General features: G+C 36.0%; 1 protein-coding gene across 1 annotated transcript in view; it reads left to right on the top strand.

The window, feature by feature from the left end:
* The window catches only part of CWF19L2 (CWF19 like cell cycle control factor 2), a 195,461-nt gene that overhangs the window by 138,146 nt on the left and 35,072 nt on the right, over positions 1–22,243 (top strand). The window contains exon 13 of the mRNA XM_082845542.1: positions 12,400–12,612. Within this exon, the coding sequence (XP_082701668.1) occupies positions 12,400–12,612 (213 nt within the window). The remainder of the gene's footprint in view (positions 1–12,399; positions 12,613–22,243) is intronic.

The raw sequence follows: 22,243 nt of genomic DNA, 5'->3' as shown, positions 1-22,243 counted from the left end.
TGGGTCTTGTCTTTCTGGTGGTGTGTTTTGGGGTGTCTATGAAGTTATGATTTTAGGCAGCCTCTCTGCTAATGGATGGAGTTGTGTTCCTGTCTTGCTAGTTGTTTGGCATGGGTGTCCAGCACTGGAGCTTGCTGGTCTTTGAGTCGAGCTGTGTCTTAGCATTGAGATGGAGATCTCTGGGAAAACTCTTGCTGATTGATATTGCATGGGGCCCGGCGGTGTCTGGTGGACCAATGTCGGTTCTCCCACCTCAGAGGCTCAGGCCTGATACCCGGCCTGAGAACCAAGACCCTGTCAGCCATATGGCTCAGAAGAAGAGAGAGAGAAAAAAAGAAAGAAATATAAAATAAAATAAAGTTATTAAAATAAAGAATCTAAAGAATATGATTAAAGTAAAAACTTTTTAAAAAGTAATAAAGAAAAGAAGAGAACCAAGCCAATAAACAAATCCACCAATGATAGTAAGCACCAAAAACTAAACTAAGATAAACATCAAAATCAGCAACTAGTCAGCTGCATACAACAAACCTCAAGTCTACAGTTGTTTTCAACGTCCACTGCCTCAATTTTTGGATGATTCATTGTCTGTTCTGGTATTTCACAGATGCAGGGTACATCAGGTTGACTGTGGAGATTTAATCTGCTGCTCCTGAGGCTGCACAGAGAAATTTCCCTTTCTTTTCTTTGTTCTCAAAGCTCCTGGGGTTCAGCTTTGGTTTTGGCCCCACCTCTGCATGTAGGTCGCCCTCTGGTATCTTTTTTTCACCCAGACAGGAGGGGGTTAAAGAGTGGCTGATTATGGGGCTCTGGTTCACTCAGGCTGGGGGTTGGGTGGGTTACGGAATGCAGGGCGAGCCTGTGGCGGCAGAGGCTGGTGTGACATTGCAACAGCCTGAGGCGTGCCATGTATTCTCCTGGGGCAGTTGTCTCTGGATCACAGGACCCTGGCAGTGGTGGGCTGCACAGGCTCCCGGGAGGGGAGGTGTGGATAGTGACCTGTGCTTACACACAGGATTCTTGGTGGCTGCAGCAGCAATGTTAGAGTTTCATGCCTGTCTCTGGTGTCTGTGCTGATAGGCAGAGCTCGTGCCTGTCTCTGAAGCTCGTTTTGGTGGTGCTCTGAATCTCCTCCCCTTGTACACCCCGAAACAATGGTCTCTTTAGTCTTAGGCAGTTCCAGACTTTTTCCTGGACTCTCTCCCGGTTAGCTGTGGCACACTAGACCCCTTCAGGCTGTGTGTTCACGCAGCCAACCCCAGTCCTCTCCTTGGGATCTGACCCCTGAAGCCCCAGCCTCAGCTCCCAGCATCCACCCGCCCCGCTGGGTGAGGAGACAAGCCTCTCAGGCTGGTGAGTGCTGGTCATCACTGATCCTCTCTGTGCGGGAATCTCTCCACTTTGCCCTCTGCACGCTTGTTGCTTCACTCTCCTCCGTGGCTCTGAAGCTTCCCCCTGACTTCCCACTGGCCACCCCAGTCTCTGCCAGTGAAGGGGCTTCCTAGTGTGAGGAAACTTTTCCTCTTTCCCAGCTCCTTCCCACTGGTGCAGGTCCCATCCCTACTCTTTTGTCTCTGTTTTTTCGTTTTTCTTTTGCCCTACTCAGGTACATGGGGATTTCCTTGCCTTTTGGGAAGTCTGAGGTCTTCTGCCAGCATTCAGTAGGTGTTCTGTAGGAGTTGTTCCACATGTAGATGTATTTCTGATGTATCTGTGGGGAGGAAGGTGATCTCTGTGTGTTACTCCTCTGCCATCTTGAAGGTCCTTCTATTGTCATCATTTTAAGAAGATTTTTTTTTAAGTCTTTTCTCTTGATGCCAATCTAGTATTTATAGACTATAGGGTAGCTTTTTTGTCTTTCCTCTAAATTTATCAACTATTTACTGATTACCTGGAGAAGGTGGCCTCTAAGCCGTACTTTTATATATAATTCTAATATACTTGGCTATTCAATTTTAGACCAGAAATATAATAAAAGTAGCAAATTAGAAGTGGGGACACGAGTACCACAAGAAGAAGTGCTTATAACAATGAGAACCAACAGCTGACTTAATATAGAGCAAAGAATGAGATGGAAAAATTCAGGTAAAGAATTGAAAAATCATAAACATCTTGGTTGACATAGCTAGCATAGAAGCCACTAGCCCTTGAGAGGGCCATTTGTGAATTATGGCACATTTTAATAATTGTTCCATTAATTACCCTATTACCAGGATAAGACTAAATTCCGGTAATTATGTTTTAAAAGGTAGGACAGTTTATAACTCTGGGAACATTTGTATTCAAAATGACTATAATAAGTAATGTTTCTTTGCTTAAATGGTAAACCCTTAACTGTTTGGAAATTTGGCTGTTCAGGAAGACTTATTCAACTGGTTTACATTAATGGTTGTATTCTAAACATCAGTCATATTTTGACATCTCCCCCAGTTATCACTGTTTAATAAAATCCTGACTTCTTTCTTCTCTTCCCTTGACAATTCATTCAAGAGGTTTAACTTTTACTGTGATAAAAGGTGGTGTGTATTCCAAAGGAACTGTTTAAAATAGAAGAATGTTTGGCATGCTTAAATACTTAAATTCTAGTTAGGAAGAGTTGTTGGCAAGGGAAAAAAGGCCCATGATAAAGGAGAAGAAGTTATGAGTGGCACAACTGAGCAGACTGCAGAGAGTCAGTCCTATCCAGAGTATGTGAAGAGGGCTTAGGTAGGGTCTACTGCATGGATGACAGAATTTAAACAGGAGCACATATACCCTTCCATTATCTCAGGAGAAAAGAAGTATAAGCTGTGTGTTTGTGGATGGTTTTAGGTTTGGTGGTAGGAGGATCAGGAAATTCTTGTCTGATTTTAATTTTTCTTTGAGGTCATCTACTGAAAGTGAGAGAGGAGTTGATGGAGTGTCCAGGGTTTGATGGTGATCATCTAAAATTGCCACTGTGGAAAATGGGAGGTTTTCTTATTATGTTGAAGTGGCAGTTAGCTTATGAGTTTATAATGGAACCATTTATAAAATATAATAACTTTTCTATAGTAACATGCAAGCATTGCAGAGGGCCAGAAAAGGGAGATGATAGACTACATTCAGATTAGACTATGCTCAAATAGTATAATTGGATTTGTTTGTTTGTTTTTTTGCGGTGCGCGGGCCTCTCACCGTTGTGGCCTCTCCCGTCGCAGAGCACAGGCTCCAGACGCGCAGGCCCAGCGGCCATGGCTCACGGGCCCAGCCGATCCACGGCATGTGGGATCCTCCCGGACCGGCGCACGAACCCGCATCCCCTACATCGGCAGGTGGACTCTCAACCACTGCGCCACCAGGGAAGCCCTGGATTTGGTTTTTAAGGAAAGTGGACTGAAGCAGAAAAGGAGTGTTTTTATTTTATTATTATATTAATTTTCTCCCATTATATTATACAGTTGGCATTTGAAATGTCTGAATTTCACTTACATTATGATTAATGATATTTACAATAATATTATTCTTGGAATAATATTGAAAAAATGTTATACAAGCAGAGCCTCTGAACAGAAGCAGTTTGTTATTGCTGTTTATAGAGGGTTATATGTTTATCAGTCACTTATCGATCAGAGAAACAGAACTATTAAAAGACATATAGACATAGGTTTCTTTACAGGGATTTGACCTTATGCCATTGTAGAAGCTGGTTAAGCAATCTTTTTAAGGCTGTTGTGGTTGCATCTGAATTTGGAGCTTTAAGTCCAGAGAGCAGGCTCTTGGGAAGGAAAAATGAATATAAAGCGGGGGAGACTAAGAACAAGAACAAGCTAGAACCCACAGGCATGAGCTGGAATTCTCAAGGATGGACAAATATACATGTCAGTTTATGTTGCCTCTGACTTTGGTGGTGTGGGTATTCTGTAGATTAGGCTAGGAGCTAAATACACACATCTGGCCTAGAAGTCAGAGAAGCTGAAGGAGGATGGTGGGAAAGGTGGGGCAGCTGCAGACTCAGATGCTGCCTTATATAAGGAGGTGAACCAGCAGTTAAGTGACAATGTATGCAAGCTATAAAATGGCTGCTGCTTTATTTCTACTCTTCAGGTCTTCTATAAAAATCTCTTGTTACCCATCATAACCAGAAATACACTGAAAAGGGAATTCTGGTAAGTGTATGTCAGACTAGTCAAATTGACCCAGTGACCACAACCATGTTACCTTGGCTTCTCTCTTTAAACTATATTTAATCTCCAAATAAAGAAAACAAAATCGTGCTTCTGTGCAACATGATAGAACTGTCCTACATACAACCAAAAACAGGCTGTGTCCCCAGAATAGAATACAAAGCTAATATTATGTTAGATGGTAAGGGGATGAGAAAGGGGAAGAAAAGAAAGAAGTTTTGTTAATATTTAGGTGTATATTCACACATATAAATTCATATCAAAATATTGAAAGGATACCATAATATTACAATATTAATTTCTGAAACTGGTTATGGAGTTTCATCTAGTATTTATACCTGCTTTCCTCTACTACCCATTCTGTATTCCTTTTGTCCTCAGCAACATCTTAGCTGGTCATGGCCCCTTGCCTTGTGGGGTGATCCAGTCCTTCATTCAGAAGGTCTGGGCCATTTATTAGCTGTCCTGCCTTAACTGAGTTGTATTTTATCATTGACTTTAATCATAGGCCATGAGAATTCCAAGAGGTGCCCTAAAAGGTAACCTATTTTCAAGATATACTTCCTCTTACCTCCATTATGTAGTACCAGCCCAATTTTCCCTTTATAGTCAGAATCAATCACTCTAGAAAGTACAGTAACTCCCCTCTTTGCCTTTTGATTCAGTGGAATGAGGAGCCAGAGTGGCCAGGTGGCTGTCGGAACTTCAAGTTCAATTAATCATTGTGTCCCTTGATAGATGTATTCCTCTCTTTAGAACTAAGACCTCTAGACTAGTAGAGCCTAAGATCACAGAGTTGGGAAGCAGAAATTTTGCTAGTGTATCAAAAGGGGCAGTAGTGAGATAGGTCACTCCTGTTTTATCCCCCCTAGATTCCCATACCTGTGAATTCTGGCTGTGGGAAAGATAGCATCATAGTTTGGGTGCTGATTTAGAGCACTTACTTCATTCTGGGAGACATACCCTTAGTTTACAAGACATCACCTATCCAGCACTTGTAATTAAATCTTAAAAAGGCCAGTTCACTGTTCTATCCAGCCAGCTACTTCAGATGGTGGGGAACATGGTGAATTAGTGAGCAGTGCTGCTTGCTAGTCATCATTGTTACATGGTGACTGCAATGGGCATAGACACATTTCATCTGCTGTGAAATTGTTTCCTTGGTCAGAAGCATATGTGTGATACCACAATGATACAAGTCCAGAGATGGTAGTTTTGGCAGAATCACTGTATGCATTGAAGGCAAGTCAATATCCAGAGTAAGTGTCTATTCCAGTAAGAACAAAGTGCTGCTCCTTCCATGATGGCAGCAGTCCAATGTACCCAACTTGCCACCAGTTAGCTGCCTGATCCCCCAAAGGAGTGGTACTCGTATCAGACGCTCAGTGTTGATCTCCCAAAGGAGTGGTGCTCATATCAGAGGCTCAGTGTTGATCTCTGTTGGCAGATTGGGTATTCAGCAGTGGCTATAGCCAGATCAGCTTTGATGTTGCTGAGCCCTTGAATAGTTTCCATACCTGCATGGCTACTTTGTTCACAAGCTCATTGGAACAATGGTAGGAGTGGCTAGTGACATAAATATCACTAGTGACATAAATATCTGTATCTATTTGGAGAGGTCTGTCCATATACCTCTTCCCCAGACTTCCTTGTTGGTAATCTCTACTTGTGTTCTATCCAGGTTCCTGACCATCCAGCCAAACCATTTGCCATAGTACATGAATCAGTGTAGACCTGTATCTATGGCCATCTCTCTTTCCAGGCAAAGTGAACTCACTGCGCAAAGTTCTTCTTACTAATTTCCCTTTATGCCCATTCCAGAGTGGGACTGTAGTGCTGTAGCTGTCCACTTTGGGTGGTGCCTGTGTATCATGCAGAACCATGTATTTATTTTTTTAAATGTTGATATAGATGAACCTATATTTAAATTTTTATAGCTTTTTTTTTTTTGAGATTCAGGATCTGATCAGTGTTCGTGCATTGTGTTTATTATATCTCCCCAATGTCCCTAAGACCATCCTCACTTCTGACATCAGCTTCAAGTTCAGGGATCCCCAAGCCCACCTTCAGCTTTGATACTTTACTACAAGGACTCACAGAATTCCCTAAAAGCTGTTAAATATACAGTTAAGGTTTATTACAGTGAAAGAATACAGATGGAAAATTAGTCAAGGGAAGCGGCTCATGGAGCTGAATCCAGCAGAATTTCAAGCATGAATCTTCCATTTGTCCCCTTTCCCAGTGAATCATGGACAGCACTAACTTCTCCCAGCAATAATGTGTGAAATACACAGGGTATTGCCAACTAGGGAAGCTCCCCCAAGCATTGGTGTGCAGTTTTTGTTAGGATTTGGTCACATAGACATGGTTGATGACCTGTGAAGATGACAGTTTCCAGCCCCTCCTGAGGTGGAGCTGATACTGTGTGGCCCAAATTTCCCAGCATAAACCACATTGTTAACATAGATGGCTCGTGTGGCCCAAGACCCTCAAATAAACAAAACCACTGTTTTAGGCAGGACATTGCAAGTCCTTAAAGATTACCTTCCAGTGACAGAAGGCAAAGGCCAGACCTCTATTTGGGTACAGTTAATTTTTTAAAACACAGGTTTATTGAGATATGATTCACGTGCCATACAAATTCACCCTTTTAAAGTGTAAAATTCAATGGTTTTTAGTATCTTCATGAATATATGTAACTATCACTACAGTCAATTTTACAACATTTTTATCACCTCAAGAATAAACCCTGTAACCTTTAGCTGTCACCCCCTAACCCTCTTAGTCCTCCTCCATCTCCAGCCTTAAGCAGCCTTGAGTTTGTTTTCTGTCTGTATAGATTTTGCTGATCTGGACATTTCATGTATATGATAGTGATTTTTTGTGACTGACTTCTTTCACTTAGCATGTTTTCAGAGTGTTGTAGGGGGTATCAGTACTTCATTTGTTTTTTATAGCCAAATATACTCACTCTGTTGTACATATTTTATATGTTTTGTTGATCTGTTCATCAATTGATGGGCATTTAGATTGTGTACAAGTTTTGACTTTTATGAATAATGCTGCTGTAAAGATTCATATACAAGTTTTTGTTAGGCATATGTTTTCATTTCTCCTGGGTATATACCTGGAAGTGGAATTGTTAGGTCATATGGTAGCCCATATGTTTAATTATTTATTAATTAATCTATATTGAATTGTTTGAGGAACTACCAGACTGTTTTCCAAAGCAGCACCATGACTTTGCACTCCCACCAGCGGTGTTTGAGGGTATCAATTTCTCCACATCCTTGACAACACTTGTTATTATCTGACTATTTGATTCTAGTGAGCATGAAGTCGTAACTTCATTGTAGTTTTCATTTACATTTCCCTGTATTTATTGGCCATTTGTATATCTTCCTTGGAGAAATGTCTGTTTAGATCCTTTGCCCATTTTAAAATCAGATTGCTTGTTTTTTGATGTTGTTGAATTGTAGGAGTTCTTTATGTATTCTGGTTGTAAGTCCCTTATCAAATAAGTGATTTACAAATATTTTCTCCCATTCTGTGGGCTGCCTTATCACTCTGTTGAGAGTGTCCTTTGATGCACAAAAGTTTTAAGTTTGATGAAATCCAACTTACCTATTTTTTCTTTATTGCTTGTGCTTTTGTTGTCATAGCCAAGCAATCATTGCCAAATTCAATGTCATGAAGCTTTTCCCCTATGATTTCTTCTAAGAGTTTTAAAGTTTTAGCTTTTAAGTTAGGTCTGTGATGCATTTTGAGTTAATTTTTTTATATGGTGTGAGGTGAGGGTCCAACTTCATCTTTTTTTGCATGTGAATATCCAGTTTTCCCAACACCGTTTGTTTAAAAGACTGTCGTTTCCCTATTCAGTGGTCTTGGCACCCTTACTGAAAATCATTTGACCATATATGAGTTTGTTTATTTCTGGGATCTCCATTCTATTCCATTGGTCTATATATCTTTCTTTATGCCAGTATCACATTATTTTGATTATTGTAGCTTTGTAGTACGTTTTAAAATCAGGATGTGTGAGACCTCCAACTTTGTTCTTTTTAAAGATTGTTTATTTGTAGTCCCTTGAGATTCCATATGAATTTTAAGATGGCTTTTTCTATTTCTGCAAAAAACGTCATTGAGATTTTGATAGATGTTGCATACATTGTAGATCACTTTGGGTAGTATTGACATCTACTCCCCTTTCTTTTATCTTATTCATTTTAATGTTATAACTATTTTATCACATTTTCTTATTTATTTAGAAAAGAGATTCTCAAAGTTCTAAAATTTATGATATACTATCTTGATCTTGTACCATCTCATCAGTTTTCTTTAGGACTCTATCTAAATGAAAAAGAGGCATATTTTCATGCCCCTCTTGTTTTCTTCACCTCCTTTCCTCCAGCAAATATTTTCACTTTTCCCCTTCTTGGTCTTATATTCTCCACTATCTCTGTTCATTAAAAATTTTTGGTTGGGGGTAAGGTCATAGATGTGTACGTGACTGATAAAGGTAAAAACATTTTGTGTCAAACCCCAAAGAGAAGATAATGGGAAAATGCAAATAATTAGAGGATGTAGGAGGAGGGAATTATTGTTCTGGGATAGATGAGTATCATATTTCAGTTGTGTTGAAGAATCATTCAGACTTAATTTGGAAGACGGTCCCCTATTTAAGTCAAAAACTGTGAATAGATCAGAGACGTTCAGCAGCATTCATGGAACATAGATTTAAAAACTAGAAATACTGTCTTCTGTTTTCAACTGATTTTATTTGAATTGAATATATTCCCTGACAAGTTATGAACTGATTTTTAATAACAATATTTTTAACAATATATCATATGAAAGTAAAGTTACATGTAGAAGTACATATTCTGCTCACTAATGTATTTTAGAAAAGATAAATACCCATCAGATATCTGTATTCTCTTTTAATATGTACCTTAACTTGATTGGGTATGTTTATTCTGGATGAAATTTAAGGTTTCTTCTAATTCTTTATTCTGCTTCATAGACTATATTCACAGTATTCCCTTTCTATGTTTTAAAGATGGGTTTCTTAAGTGAGAGAGGCTCACTATATGCCAGGCACTCTCAGTTTTACAATCAAACTTGATTCCTGGCTCTGTCTCTTAATAATTATGTGATTTTGATTAAGTTATTTAGTCTCTCTTAGCCTCAGTTTTTTAATATGAAGGGAGAATGACAATTCCTATGTTGTAGAGGTATTTGGCTGAGAGGGTACTTAAAGTTTCTATTAATATCTAGCATATAGTTAGTCACTATTTTCATGAAAATTTTAGTGACCAGTTTGGACATTTTTCAAAATTTGATATATTATGGTTGAGATAAAGGTCTGAAGTTAAAATAATAATTTGTAAGTCAGGAGACTACATATAAATAGACAAACCTGAAGAATAGAGAGATAATCAAAGATTAATAAAGAGAAAAAGTAGAAGATAAAAATTAATTCCTGAAGCTAATGTGCTCTGAGAAATACCTTACTGATAATAATCTTTTTACCTGATTCTATCAATAATGACATTTTAGAAATTTTCTTCTGTTTACATTTAGTTTTACTTCTCTTCTTTTTCTAGTTTTTTAAGTTGGAAGATGACATCATTGATTTAAGGCCTCTCTTGTTTTCTAATATAAGTGGTTAGTTCTGTAATTGTCCTTCTAGGTACTGCTTTCACAGTACACCACAAATTCTCACATGTCCTGTTTTTGTTTTATTATAGTTCAAAAAACTTTCTAATTTTATTTTTTTGATGATCCGTGGGTTATTTGGAAGTACACTATTTAATTTTTGCATACTTGACTATTTTCCATATATCTTTCTGTTGGGATTTCTAGTCTAATTCCATTGTTTTCAGTGCACATACTCTATGTTACTTGAATCCTTTTAAATTTATTGAGAGTTTGTTTTAAGTCTGAGAATACCGTCTGTCTTGGTAAATGTTCTCTGTGCACTTGAGAAGAATGTTTATTCTGCTGATACAATTTCTGTTGGATACAATTTCTGTCATTGTTGGTTATGTCAGATTGGTTGATAGTTTGTTCAAGTCTTCTATTGCCTATTGATTTTCTATTTGTTTTATCAATTGTAGAGAGAGTGGCATTTGAATTTCTGACTACAGTTGTGGGTTTGTCTATTTCTCCTACAGTTCTGTCAAGTTTTTGCTTCATATATTTTGAAACTATTATTAGGTGCATAAACTTTAGGATTGTTTTGTCCTCCTGCTGTAAGTCTTTTATTATTATGAAATGACCTTCTTTATCCTTCATAATATTCTTTGCTTTGAAATCTACTTTCTCTGACAGGAGTACAGGCACTCTGGCTTTCTTCATATCTATTTAAGTATCTGGTAAGATCAAAACAGTCATTTTCTTTTTGGTATTTAGTAGACTAAGTAGAATTTAGTCTAATGGAAGAAAAACATAAGTTAATGAGCTGTTTTGATACAGTGTGGTCCTCATGAAACTGATGTGAGTATAGTACTGAAGGAGCTTGGACGATCTAGAAAAGTTCTTTCATGCAGGTGCCAACTAAATCTAAACCTCAGATTAAAAAATGAGTAGGGGTAGGAATGGCAAAATTGAGGGCAGAACTGCTCAGAGAGCAATATGTGCAAAGCCTGAAGGTAACAGTACTTTTGGGGACTAAAGTAGGGTGGCAAAGTGTAGAGTTTGAGTAGGGATGTGATCACATGTGACCGAGGTGACTCACATTTATGAGTCCTTATTGTGTGCCAGGCATGTGTTGTAAGGATGAAGAAAGATAACCCTATTAGATGGATAATATTGTTATAGCCATTGTAAAATGAGGAAATAAAACAGAGAGAGAGCTCAGAGAGATTAAATAACTGCCCAAGATTATACAGACAGGAGATAGAATTTTACCATGGTCATTCTGACTATAGAGCCCAAGCTCTTAAACCATTATACCGTTCTGTGTCTATGACTTAGGCCAAACAACAGTTTGAACTTGATCCTGTTCACAATGTAGAGCTCTTTGAGGATTTTAAGTAGGGACATAAATAAAATAAGTAAATAAAATTTTTGTTTTAAAAACATCACCCTGGCTACAGTTTATGTTGGGGGAGGTATAGAGAAGGTGCCTTGAGATACAGTTGAAAAATGTTTTATGTTCTATGTGGAGCGTATACTAATTTTATTTTTTTTATTTTTATTTTTTCATAGATATGGTTCTGGGATTTATTTTTTTAATAAAAATAAACTTTTAATTCCTAATTTAAATAAATTAGGAGTTTGGGTTTAACAGATACACACTACTATATACAAAACAGACAAACAAGGACCTACTGATAAGCACAGGGAACTACACTCAGCATCCTGCAATAACCTATAATGGAAAAGAATCTGAAAAAAAACACACACATATACATACACATACATATACATATACATATTTATTTACACATATATATAACTGAATCACCCTGCTGCACACCCAAAACCAACACAACATTGAAACCAACCACACCTCAATAAGATAAATAAATAAACTTTTAACAGAAGTTTTTAGCATTATCACAACACCATTATCACACACACACAAATTAACAGTATTTCTTGATACTGTCAGTGGCTGTTAGCCAAAGACCACCAGGGGCACACAGAGTTAAACAAGTTGGGTTTATTACTTATTGCAGCAAGGCAGAATGCACACCATGTTGAATTGCTCAGTATTTCAGTAAAAGGGTGTTAGAAAAGACTTATTAAAGAATTTGGTTTTGTACACATGAAACTTATATAGTTTTATAAATCATTGTTACCTCAATAAAAACAAATGAAAAAGAAAATTATTTTTAAAAGAGAAAGGGGAACGTGGCTCTCAATGCTCTCAATATACATATTAGCAAATTGGCTTGTAAGTTTAATAGAGTGTATGCTAATTTTAAAGTGAAGGTTGTTCTTAACCTCTCTGTCGTTCAAGTTCCTCATCTATTAAATAGAAATGGTAATGGTTCCCTCATCATAGGAGTATAAAACAATCAAATTGCATAGAACTGCACATAGTAAATACTCAGTAAACTTTAGCTATGATGATGATAATAACTTGGTCCTTGCAGGTCAAGCTTAAATTTTAATCATGTTTTCTTTTTTCTTTTAATGTAAGAGTTTTATCACAGGACTTACAGATATGACTTCAGTATGCCACAGTACAATAAACTGAATTAACTACTACCTTCTCCCCACTACTATTATTTTGTTTTTTCAGTTTATGGGAAAAACAGATGGAGACTATTACACTCTGGATGACATGTTTGTCTCCAGAGCAGCTGAGAGAGAATGTTTTGGTGAAGAGGAAGAGAATCAGAGGAAAAAAGCTATTGCTGAGCACCGGAGACTTGCTGCACTAATGGAAAACTGTCTGTATTGTTTTGACAGCTCTCAATTTCCCAAGCACCTTATTGTTGCAATAGGTGTTAAGGTAAGAAATATAACGTTTATTGCCCTAAGGAAACGATTCAGTGGTATATGTAAATTTGCCTATTTCTTCATAAGATTCTAAGAAATCTGTCTTGTCTCATTCTGTTTCAAATATTTTCTTTTCTAAGTTCCCATGATTCTTAGAATCTTTTTAGAGCGAGTATAAATATCTAAATGATATGAAGCTCCCATTTTGTGTAATTCTTCTCTGTAGAGAGGCAGCATTGAGTAGTGCTCAGGCCCTAGCCTTTGGAACCAGACCACCTGGATTCAAATTCTTGCTCTGCCATTTACCATCTATGTGATCTTATTTTCATGATTGCACTTGATTCTCAGTATTAAAATCACTTCAGAGCTACTTAGTCTAACTTCTGCTTCTTCCTTTACTTTCTCATAGAACCTTTTGTATCTTTATAGAATATCTCATAATTTGAAGAAGTTTATTGTACAGTTGTTGCTTGGTTTCCACGGGAGATTGGTTCCAGCAGTCTCTCTATACCAAAATCCACAGATGCTCAAGTCCCATAGTCACCCATCTATCTGCAATTCCACATCTGTGGATTCAGCCAACCCTGGATCATATAGTACCATAGTATTTATTGAAAAAGGTCCATGTAGAATTGGACCCACGCAGTTCAAACCCATGTTGTTCAAGGGTCAACTGTAGTTTGTTTTACTTGTTGAGTGTCTCCCTCAGTAGTCTGTAAGTGCTCTGACGGCACAGATAACTTTCACTCATCATTGTATACCACACAGGTATCCCATTATATACCAAGCATGTATGTTTATAGTCACTTCTTTCGATAAATGTTAATACTCACTTATTTAATAGTCACTAATAATAGTCACTTATTTCAGTATTTGGCAGTTTAATTCTTTTTTTAACATCTTTATTGGAGTATACTTGCTTTACAGTGGTGTGTTAGCTTCTGCTTTATAACAAAGTGAATCAGTTATACATATACATATGTTCCCATATCTCTTCCCTCTTGCGTCTCCCTCCCTCCCACCCTCCCTATCCCACCCCTCTAGGTGGTCAAAAACCACCTAGCTGATCTCCCTGTGCTATGTGGCTGCTTCCCACTAGCTATCTGTTTTACGTTTTGTACTGTATATATGTCCATGCCACTCTCTCACTTTGTCACAGTTTACCCGTCCCCCTCCAAATATCCTCAACTCCATGCTCTAGTAGGTCTGTGTCTTTATTCCTGCCTTACCCTTAAGTTCTTCATGACCTTTTTTTTTTTCTCTTAGATTCCACATATATGTGTTAGCATACAGTTTTTGTTTTTCTCTTTCTGACTTACTTCACTTTGTATGACAGACTCTAGGTCCATCCCCCTCACTACAAATAACTCAATTTTGTTTCTTTTTATGGCTGAGTAATATTCCATTGTATATATGTGCCACATCTTCTTTACCATTCATCTGTTGATGGACACTTAGGTTGCTTCCATGTCCTGGCTATTGTAAATAGAGCTGCAATGAACATTTTGGTACATGACTCTTTTTGAATTATGGTTTTCTCAGGGTATATGCCCAGTAGTGGGATTGCTGGGTCGTATGGTGGTTCTATTTGTAGTTTTTAAGGAATTATTTTTTACGGAATTATAAAGCAATTATACTGTTCTCCATAGTGGCTGTCTCAATTTATATTCCCACCAACAGTGCAAGAGTGTTCCCTTTTCTCCACACCCTCTCCAGCATTTATTGTTTCTAAATTTTTTGATGATGGCCATTCTGACCAGTGTGAGATGATATCTCACTGTAGTTTTGATTTGCATTTCTCTAATTATTAATGATGTTGAGCATTCTTCCATGTGTTTGTTGTCAATCTGTATATCTTCTTTGGAGAAATGTCTGTTTAGGTCTTCTGCCCATTTTTGGATTGGGTTGTTTGTTTTTTTGTTATTGAGCTGCATGAGCTGCTTGTAAATTTTGGAGATTAATCCTTTGTCAGTTGCTTCATTTGCAAATAATTTCTCCCATTCTGAGGGTTGTCTTTTGGTCTTGTTTATGGTTTCCTTTGCTGTGCAAGAGCTTTTAAGTTTCATTTGGTTCCATTTGTTTATTTTTGTTTTTATTTCCATTTCTCTAGGAGGTGGGTCAAAAAGGACCTTGCTGTGATTTATGTCATAGAGTGTTCTGCCTATGTTTTCCTCTAAGAGTTTATCTGATAGTCTCTGGCCTTACATTTAGGTCTTTAATCCATTTTGAGTTTATTTTTGTGTATGGTGTTAGGGAGTGTTCTAATTTCATACTTTTACATGTACCTGTCCAGTTTTCCCAGCACCACTTATTGAAGAGGCTGTCTTTTCTCCACTGTATATTCTTGCCTCCTTTATCAAAAATAAGGTGACCATATTTGCGTGGGTTTATCTCTGGCTTTCTCTCCTGTTCCATTGATCTATATTTCTGTTTCTGCACCAGTACCATACTGTCTTGATTACTGTAGCTTTGTAGTATAGTCTGAAGTCAGGGAGCCTGATTCCTCCAGCTCCATTTTTCATTCTCAAGATTGCTTTGGCTATTCGGGGTCTTTTGTGTTTCCATACAAATTGTGCCACTCTTATTCAACATAGTTTTGGAAGTTCTAGCCACAGCAATCAGAGAAGAAAAAGAAATAACAGGAATCCAAGTCAGAAAAGAAGTAAAGCTGTCACTGTTTGCAGATGATATGATACTATACATAGAGAATCCTAAAGATGCTACCAGAAAACTCCTAGAGCTAATCAATGTATTTAGTAAAGTAGCAGGATACAAAATTTATGCACAGAAATCCCTTGCATTCCTATACACTAATGATGAAAAATCTGAAATTGAAATCAAGAAAACACTCCCATTTACCATTGCAACAAAAAGAATAAAATATCTAGGAATAAACCTACCTAAGGAGACAAAAGACCTGTATGCAGAAAATTATAAGACACTGATGAAAGAAATTAAAGATGATACAAATACATGGAGAGATATACCATGTTCTTGGATTGGAAGAATCAACATTGTGAAAATGACTCTACTACCCAAAGCAATCTACAGTTTCAATGCAATCCCTAATTCTTATATTAAGTAAATAATTATTGTGTACCTGATGTATGCCAGAACCTCAGTAGTCACTGGGGACAAGTAGAAAATCAGATATACTTGTGGAGCTTGTATTCTAGTGAAATAGAGCAGAGAATAAAAAACGTAATGATTGCCGTGATTTAAAAGAAAGTGTTGTTATGAAGCAGATATAGAGAGCAAATGTGATAAAATAATGGGAGAGTATTTTTTGAGAAGGTGGTGTAGAAGGCTTCTCTGAGGAGGTATTTTAGTAAAGGTATGAAAGATGAGAAGAAGCAAGCTACATGAAGCTATGAATGAATAATGTTTCAGAAAGATATCAGTGAGTGAAAAGCCTTGAGGAGGAAGTAAGGCAGGCATTTATGGGACAGAAAAAAGATCAGTATAGCTGGAGTGGAGTGAGTGAGAAAAAGTGGTAGGAGAGGAAGTTCAATTAATGCTAGTTTCAAGAACTAATAGTTTGGGGAATATACATATACATATTAATTAATTTGTTTGTTGTATATACATACTTACACACACACACAAACACCTGTGTAGCCAAAGAACTGGCATTGACTTTTCCATTCCAATTCTAGACTTTAATATCTTTAGGTCATTAAGACAGTCAATTTATCAATTTGGATTTTGGTTTCTTTGTTTCCTTACCCTTCCTTTTCTTTTTCTTTCTTTTCCTCTAGACTTTATCAAAAAGTAAAAGTAAAAATTCCATTCAAAATTTAATCAATCAAAAACCCCACCTTAATCACTTGTATTAATTTTTCTATGTTCTTTTCTAGATTGTTACATAAACATTCGCATTTTCATAATTATGACATTATATATAAATATTTCATTCCCTTTTCATCTAGTCCCTACCTTTAAAAAATGTATGAATAAATTAAACATAAAGTAACACAAAGTTTTCAGTAATTCTTTACAAGAAGTTTGGGTTTTTTTCAATGACTTCATTTTCTCTAATGCACTGAAGACAGGCCAGGTCCAGGGGAGGCCCAGAGGTGTGAAGTGTATAAACCTTTTTTTAGCCTCCTACCTTATAGTTGGTGTCCCAAAGTAGGCATTTCTCAATTAACTAGTGAAAGGAAACTGTTGGCCAGTAAAGAGACATTTTCTATTTCTTCAACTCATATATTATTTCATACATTCCTTTTCCTAGTCTCAGTTTTCCTCTTCTGCTGTGAGGTAATCCACATTTTCCATTAGAGATTTGTAAAGGTATTAAATCTTCTTTTGCCTTTAACTTACTGAGCATTGGCTGATGTTTCTTCCCTCTCAGACTAGTCGTTTCATTCTGATTTCATTTTAATACCATTTGAATCTCTTTTCTTGGTCTATGCTTTATTATGCTATCTTAGCTTTAATAACTGCTATCTAGCTTCAGCCTTTCATCCGTGAATATTTTAATATAGAAATGTTTGAAATATTGGTTCGAAGGAATTTCATCTATTTACTACAATATCTGACTGCTTATCCCATCTATTGTAGCTAATAGGTTATTTTATTAATCTGAATAAACAGTAAGAAATTATTCCTTTTAGTTGTTACCTCAGTTAATTATATATGATTATGAGTTTCTAAGGAATTACTTTGCGTTAGGTAGTAATAATTTAACAGTATTCTAAAGCAGTTCAGCAATTCTCTCTCAGCTTGAATTTCTAATACTTAAAGTTAATGTCGTAAATCCAAATGTATTAAAGAAGCTATGTGAGTACTCATTAGAGTCAGACAATTATGTAAGTTTCTGATCATAAATTGTCCCTGCCTTCTCCCTCTTTTTTAAAAATAAAAGTTATCTCTCCCCTTCTTGTCTTAACACTATCCTTTACTTAAAAGAAAAAAAAAGTACTTTGATTTTAGAGCAGTTTTAGATTTACAGAAAAATTGTAAGGCAGTATAGAGTTCCATATACCCTGTGCTCAGTTTCATCTATTATTTCCATCTTAACATTAGTATAGTAAAATTGTTACATCTAATGAATCAGTACTGTTTTTTGTTTGTTTTACTTAATATAGTTGATATACAATATTATGTTAATTTCAGGTATACTACATAATGATTTGACGTTTGCATACATTATGAAATGATCACCATGAAAAGTCTAGTAACCATCAGTCCCCATACAAAGTTATTACAATATTACTGACCATATTCCTTATGTTGTATATTACACCCCCATGACTTACTTATTTTGTAACTGGAGTTTTAATACTTTTTCATCCCCTTCACCTATTTCACACCTCCATCCCCAAACACTTCCCTCTGCCAGCCACCCATTTGTTCTCTGTATCTGTGAGTCTGTTTTTGTTTCATTATGTTTGTTCATTTGTTTTGTTTTTCTGATTTCACGTATATGTGAGATGATATGGTATTTATCTTTCTCTGTCTAACTTATTTCACTTAGCATTTCAATCTGTAGTGTTGCAAATGCCAAGATTTCATTTTCATTATGGCTGAGTTATACTTCATTGTATATATGGTACATATATATACACACACACACACACACACACACACACACACACACAGAGATATATACCGTATCTCCTTTATCCATTCGTCTATTGAAGAACACTTAGGTTTCTTCTGTATCTTGGCTATTGTAAATAATGCTGCAATGAACGTTGATATGCATATATCTTTTTGAATTAGTGTTCTGTTTTTTTTAGGTAAATACTCAGAAGTGAAATTGCTGGATCATATGGCAGTTTTATTTTTAATTTTTTGAGGAAGCTCCACACTGTGTTCCATAGTGCCTTCACCAATTTATATTCCCACCAACAGTGTAGCAGGGTCACCTCTTGTCCACATCCTCACCAACACTTGTTATTTGTTTTTTTGATGATAGCCATTCTGCCAGGTATGAGGTGGCATCTCATTGTGGTTTTGATTTGCACTTCCCTCATTGTTAGTGATATTGAGCATCTTTTCATGTGTCTGTTGGCCATCTGTATATCTTCTTTGGAAAAATTTCTGTTTGGTCCTCTGCCCATTTTTTAATCAGTTGTTTTTTTGGTCTTGAGTTATATGACTTCTTTTGTATATTTTGGATATTAACCCCTTATCTATCATTTGCAAGTATTTTCTCCCATTCAGTAGGCTGCCTTTTCATTTTGTTGATGATTTCTTTCACTATGTAAAAGCTTTTTAGTTTGACGTAATCCCATTTATTTATTTTTGCTTCTGTTTCCCTTACTCGAGGAGACATATGCAAAAAAATGTTGCTAAGATCAATTTCAAAGAGTGTACTACCTATAGTTTTCTCTAGAAGTTTTCTGGTTTCAGGTCTTACATTTAAATCTTTAATCCACTTTGAATTTTTTTAATATGGTGTGAGAAAGTAGTCTAGATTGATTCTTTTGCATGTACCTATCCAGTTTTCCCAACACCATTTATTGAAGAGGCTATCTTTTCTCTTTTGTATATTCTTGCTTCTTTTGTTGTAGATTAACTGAACATGTAAGCATGGGTTTATTTCTGGGCTCTCTATTCTGTTTCATTGATCTATGTGTCTGTTTTTAATGCCAGTACCATTCTGTTTTGATTACTATAGCTTTGTAGTATAATTTGAAATCAGGAAGTGTGATACCTCCAACTTTGTTCATCTTTCTCAAGATTGTTTTGGCTGTTCAGGGTATTTTGTATTTTTATACAAACTTTAGAATTATTTGTTCTAGTTCTGTGAAATATGCCAATGGTATTTTGATAGGGATTGCATTGAATCTCCAGGTTGCCTTGGGTAGTATGGTCATTTTAAACGATATTACTTCTTCCAGTCTATGAACACAGAATTTCTTTCCATTTATTTTTGTCATCTTCATTTTCTTTCATCAATGTCTTATACTTTTCAGAGTACAATTTGTTTACCTTCTTGGTAAGATTTATTTGTAGGTATTTTGTTCTTTTTGATGCAACTGTAAATGAGACTGATTTCTTAATTTTTTCTTTCTGATTGTTTGTTATTAGTGTATAAAAATGCCACAGACTTCTGTGTATTAATTTTGTATCCTGCAACTTTACTGAATTCACTTATTAGTTCTAATAGTATTTTTGGTAGCATCTTGAGGACTTTCTATATATAGTATCATGTCATCTGCAGTGAGTTTTACTTCTTCCTTTCCAGTTTAGATTCCTTTTATTTCTTTTACTTGTCTGATTGCTGTGGCTAAATACAAGTGGCAAGAGTTGGCTTCCTTTTCTTTTTCTTTTATTTATTTTTTATTTTTTAATTGAAATATAGTTGATTTACAATATTATGTTAGTTCCAGGTTTATAACATAGTGATTCAGTATTTATATAGATTATACTCCATTTAAAGTTATTACAAAATAATAGCTATATGTCCCTGTGCTGTACAATATAGCCTTGTTGCTTATTTATTTTATACATAGAAGTTTGTATCTCTTAAACCCCTATGCTTATTTTCCCCTCCCCCACCCCTCGCTCCACTGGTAACCACTAGCTTGTTCTCTGTATTTGTTTTATTTTATTCATTTGCTTATTTTATTTTTTTTGATTCCACATATAAGTGATAACATACAGTGTTTGTATTTCTTTGTCTGACTTACTTCACTAAGCATTATACCTCTTAGATCCATCCACATTGTTACAATTGGCAGAATTCATTCTTTTACTATGGCTGAGTAATATTCCATTGTTTGTGTGTGTGTGTGTGTGTGTGTGTGTGTGTGTGTATTACATCTTCTTTATCTATTCATCTGTTGATGGACACTTAGGTTGCTTCCATATCATGGCTATTGTAAATAATACTGCTGTGAACATTGGGGTGATGTGTCTTTTCAATTATTGTTTTCATTTTCTTCAGATGTATACCTGGGAGGGGAACTGCTGGATCGTATGATAGTTCTATATTTAGTTTTTTGAGGAACCTCCATACTGTCTTCTGTAGTGACTTCCAATTTACATTCCCAGCAACAGTGTACAGGGTTTCCTTTTCTCCACATCCTTGTCAACATTTGTTATTTATAGACTTTTTGATGATAGCCATTCTCACAGATGTGAGGTAATATCTTTGGCTTTGATTTGCATTTCTCTGATGGTTAGAAATGTTGAGCAACTTTTCATGTGCCTATTAGCCATCTGTATATCTTCCTCGGAAAAATATCTATTCTAGTTTCTGCCCATTTTTCAATTGGGTTATTTGGTTTTTTGATATTGAATTTTATGAGCTGTTTATATATTTTGGATGTTAACCCCTTATTGGTCATATGATTTGCAAATATTTTCTCCCATTCAGTAGGTTGTCTTTTCATTTTGTGCATGGTGTCTTTTGCTGTGCAAAAGCTTTTAAGTTTAATTAGGTCCCATTTGTTTATTTTTTATTTTGTTTCTTTTGCCTTAGGAGACTGATGTGAAAACATAACACCATGATTTTTGTCACAGAGTGTTCTGCCTATAGTGTTCTTCTAGGAGTTTTATGAGTTAATTTTTGCATATGGTGTGAGAAACTGTTCTAATTTTATTCTTTTACATGTAGCTGGTCAGTTTTCCCAGCACCCCTTATTGAGGAGACTGTCTTTTCCTTTGTATATTCTTGCCTCCTTTGCCATAGATTAATTGACCATAGGTTCATGAGTTTATTCCTGGGCTTTCTGTTCTACTTAATTGATCTCTGTGTCTGTTTTTGTGCCAGTACCATACTGTTGTGATTTTACTGTAGCTTTGTAGTATCAGCTGAACTCAGGGAGTGTGATACCTACAGTTTGTTCTTTTTTTCTTAAGATTGCTTTAGCTATTCAGGATCTTTTATTCTGTGAAAAATATCATGGTTATTTTAATATGGGTTGCATTAAACTTGTAGATTGCTTTGAGTAATATGGACATTTTAACCGTGTTATTTCTTCCAATCCATGAACACAGGATATCTCTCCATTTCTTTGTATCATCAGTTCCCTTCATTAGTGTCTTATAGTTTTCAGAGTATAGGTCTTTCACATGATTAGTTAAGTTTATTTCTAGGTGTTTTCTTCTTTTTGATGCAATTTTATATGGGATTTGATTTCTTGCCTTTTCTGATAATTTATTATTAATATATAGAAAAACAATAGATTTCTGTATATTAATCTTTTATCCTGAAACTTTACTGAATTCATTTATTTGTTATAGTAGTTTTTTGTAGCATCTTTAGGATTTGATATGTATAGTATCATGTCATCTGCAAACAGTGACAGTTTTACTTCTTTTTAATTTGCAGTCTTTTTTTTGTCTTTTTCTTCTCTGCTGTCGCTAAACACAGATGGTGAGAGTGGGCATCCTTTTTATTCCTGATCTTAGAGGAAATGCTTTCAGCTTTCCACTGTTGAGTATAATGTTGGCTGTGAGTTTTTCATGTATGGCTGTATTATATTGGTGTATGTTCTCTGTATACCCACTTTGTTGAGTTTTTGTTATAAATGGGTCTTGAATTTTGTCTAAAGCTTTTTCTGCATTTATGGAGATGATCATATGATTTATACTCTTCAGTTTTTTTATGTGGTGTATCGTGTTGCATCAAATACAATTTTTTGTTTCCTCATTTTCAGTATGTATGTCTTTAGATCTGAAGTGAA

Source organism: Leucopleurus acutus (genome assembly GCF_964270905.1).
Source record: "Leucopleurus acutus genome assembly, chromosome: 8".
Classification (NCBI taxonomy): domain Eukaryota; kingdom Metazoa; phylum Chordata; class Mammalia; order Artiodactyla; family Delphinidae; genus Leucopleurus; species Leucopleurus acutus.
This window is presented reverse-complemented; position numbering and strand designations above follow the sequence as displayed.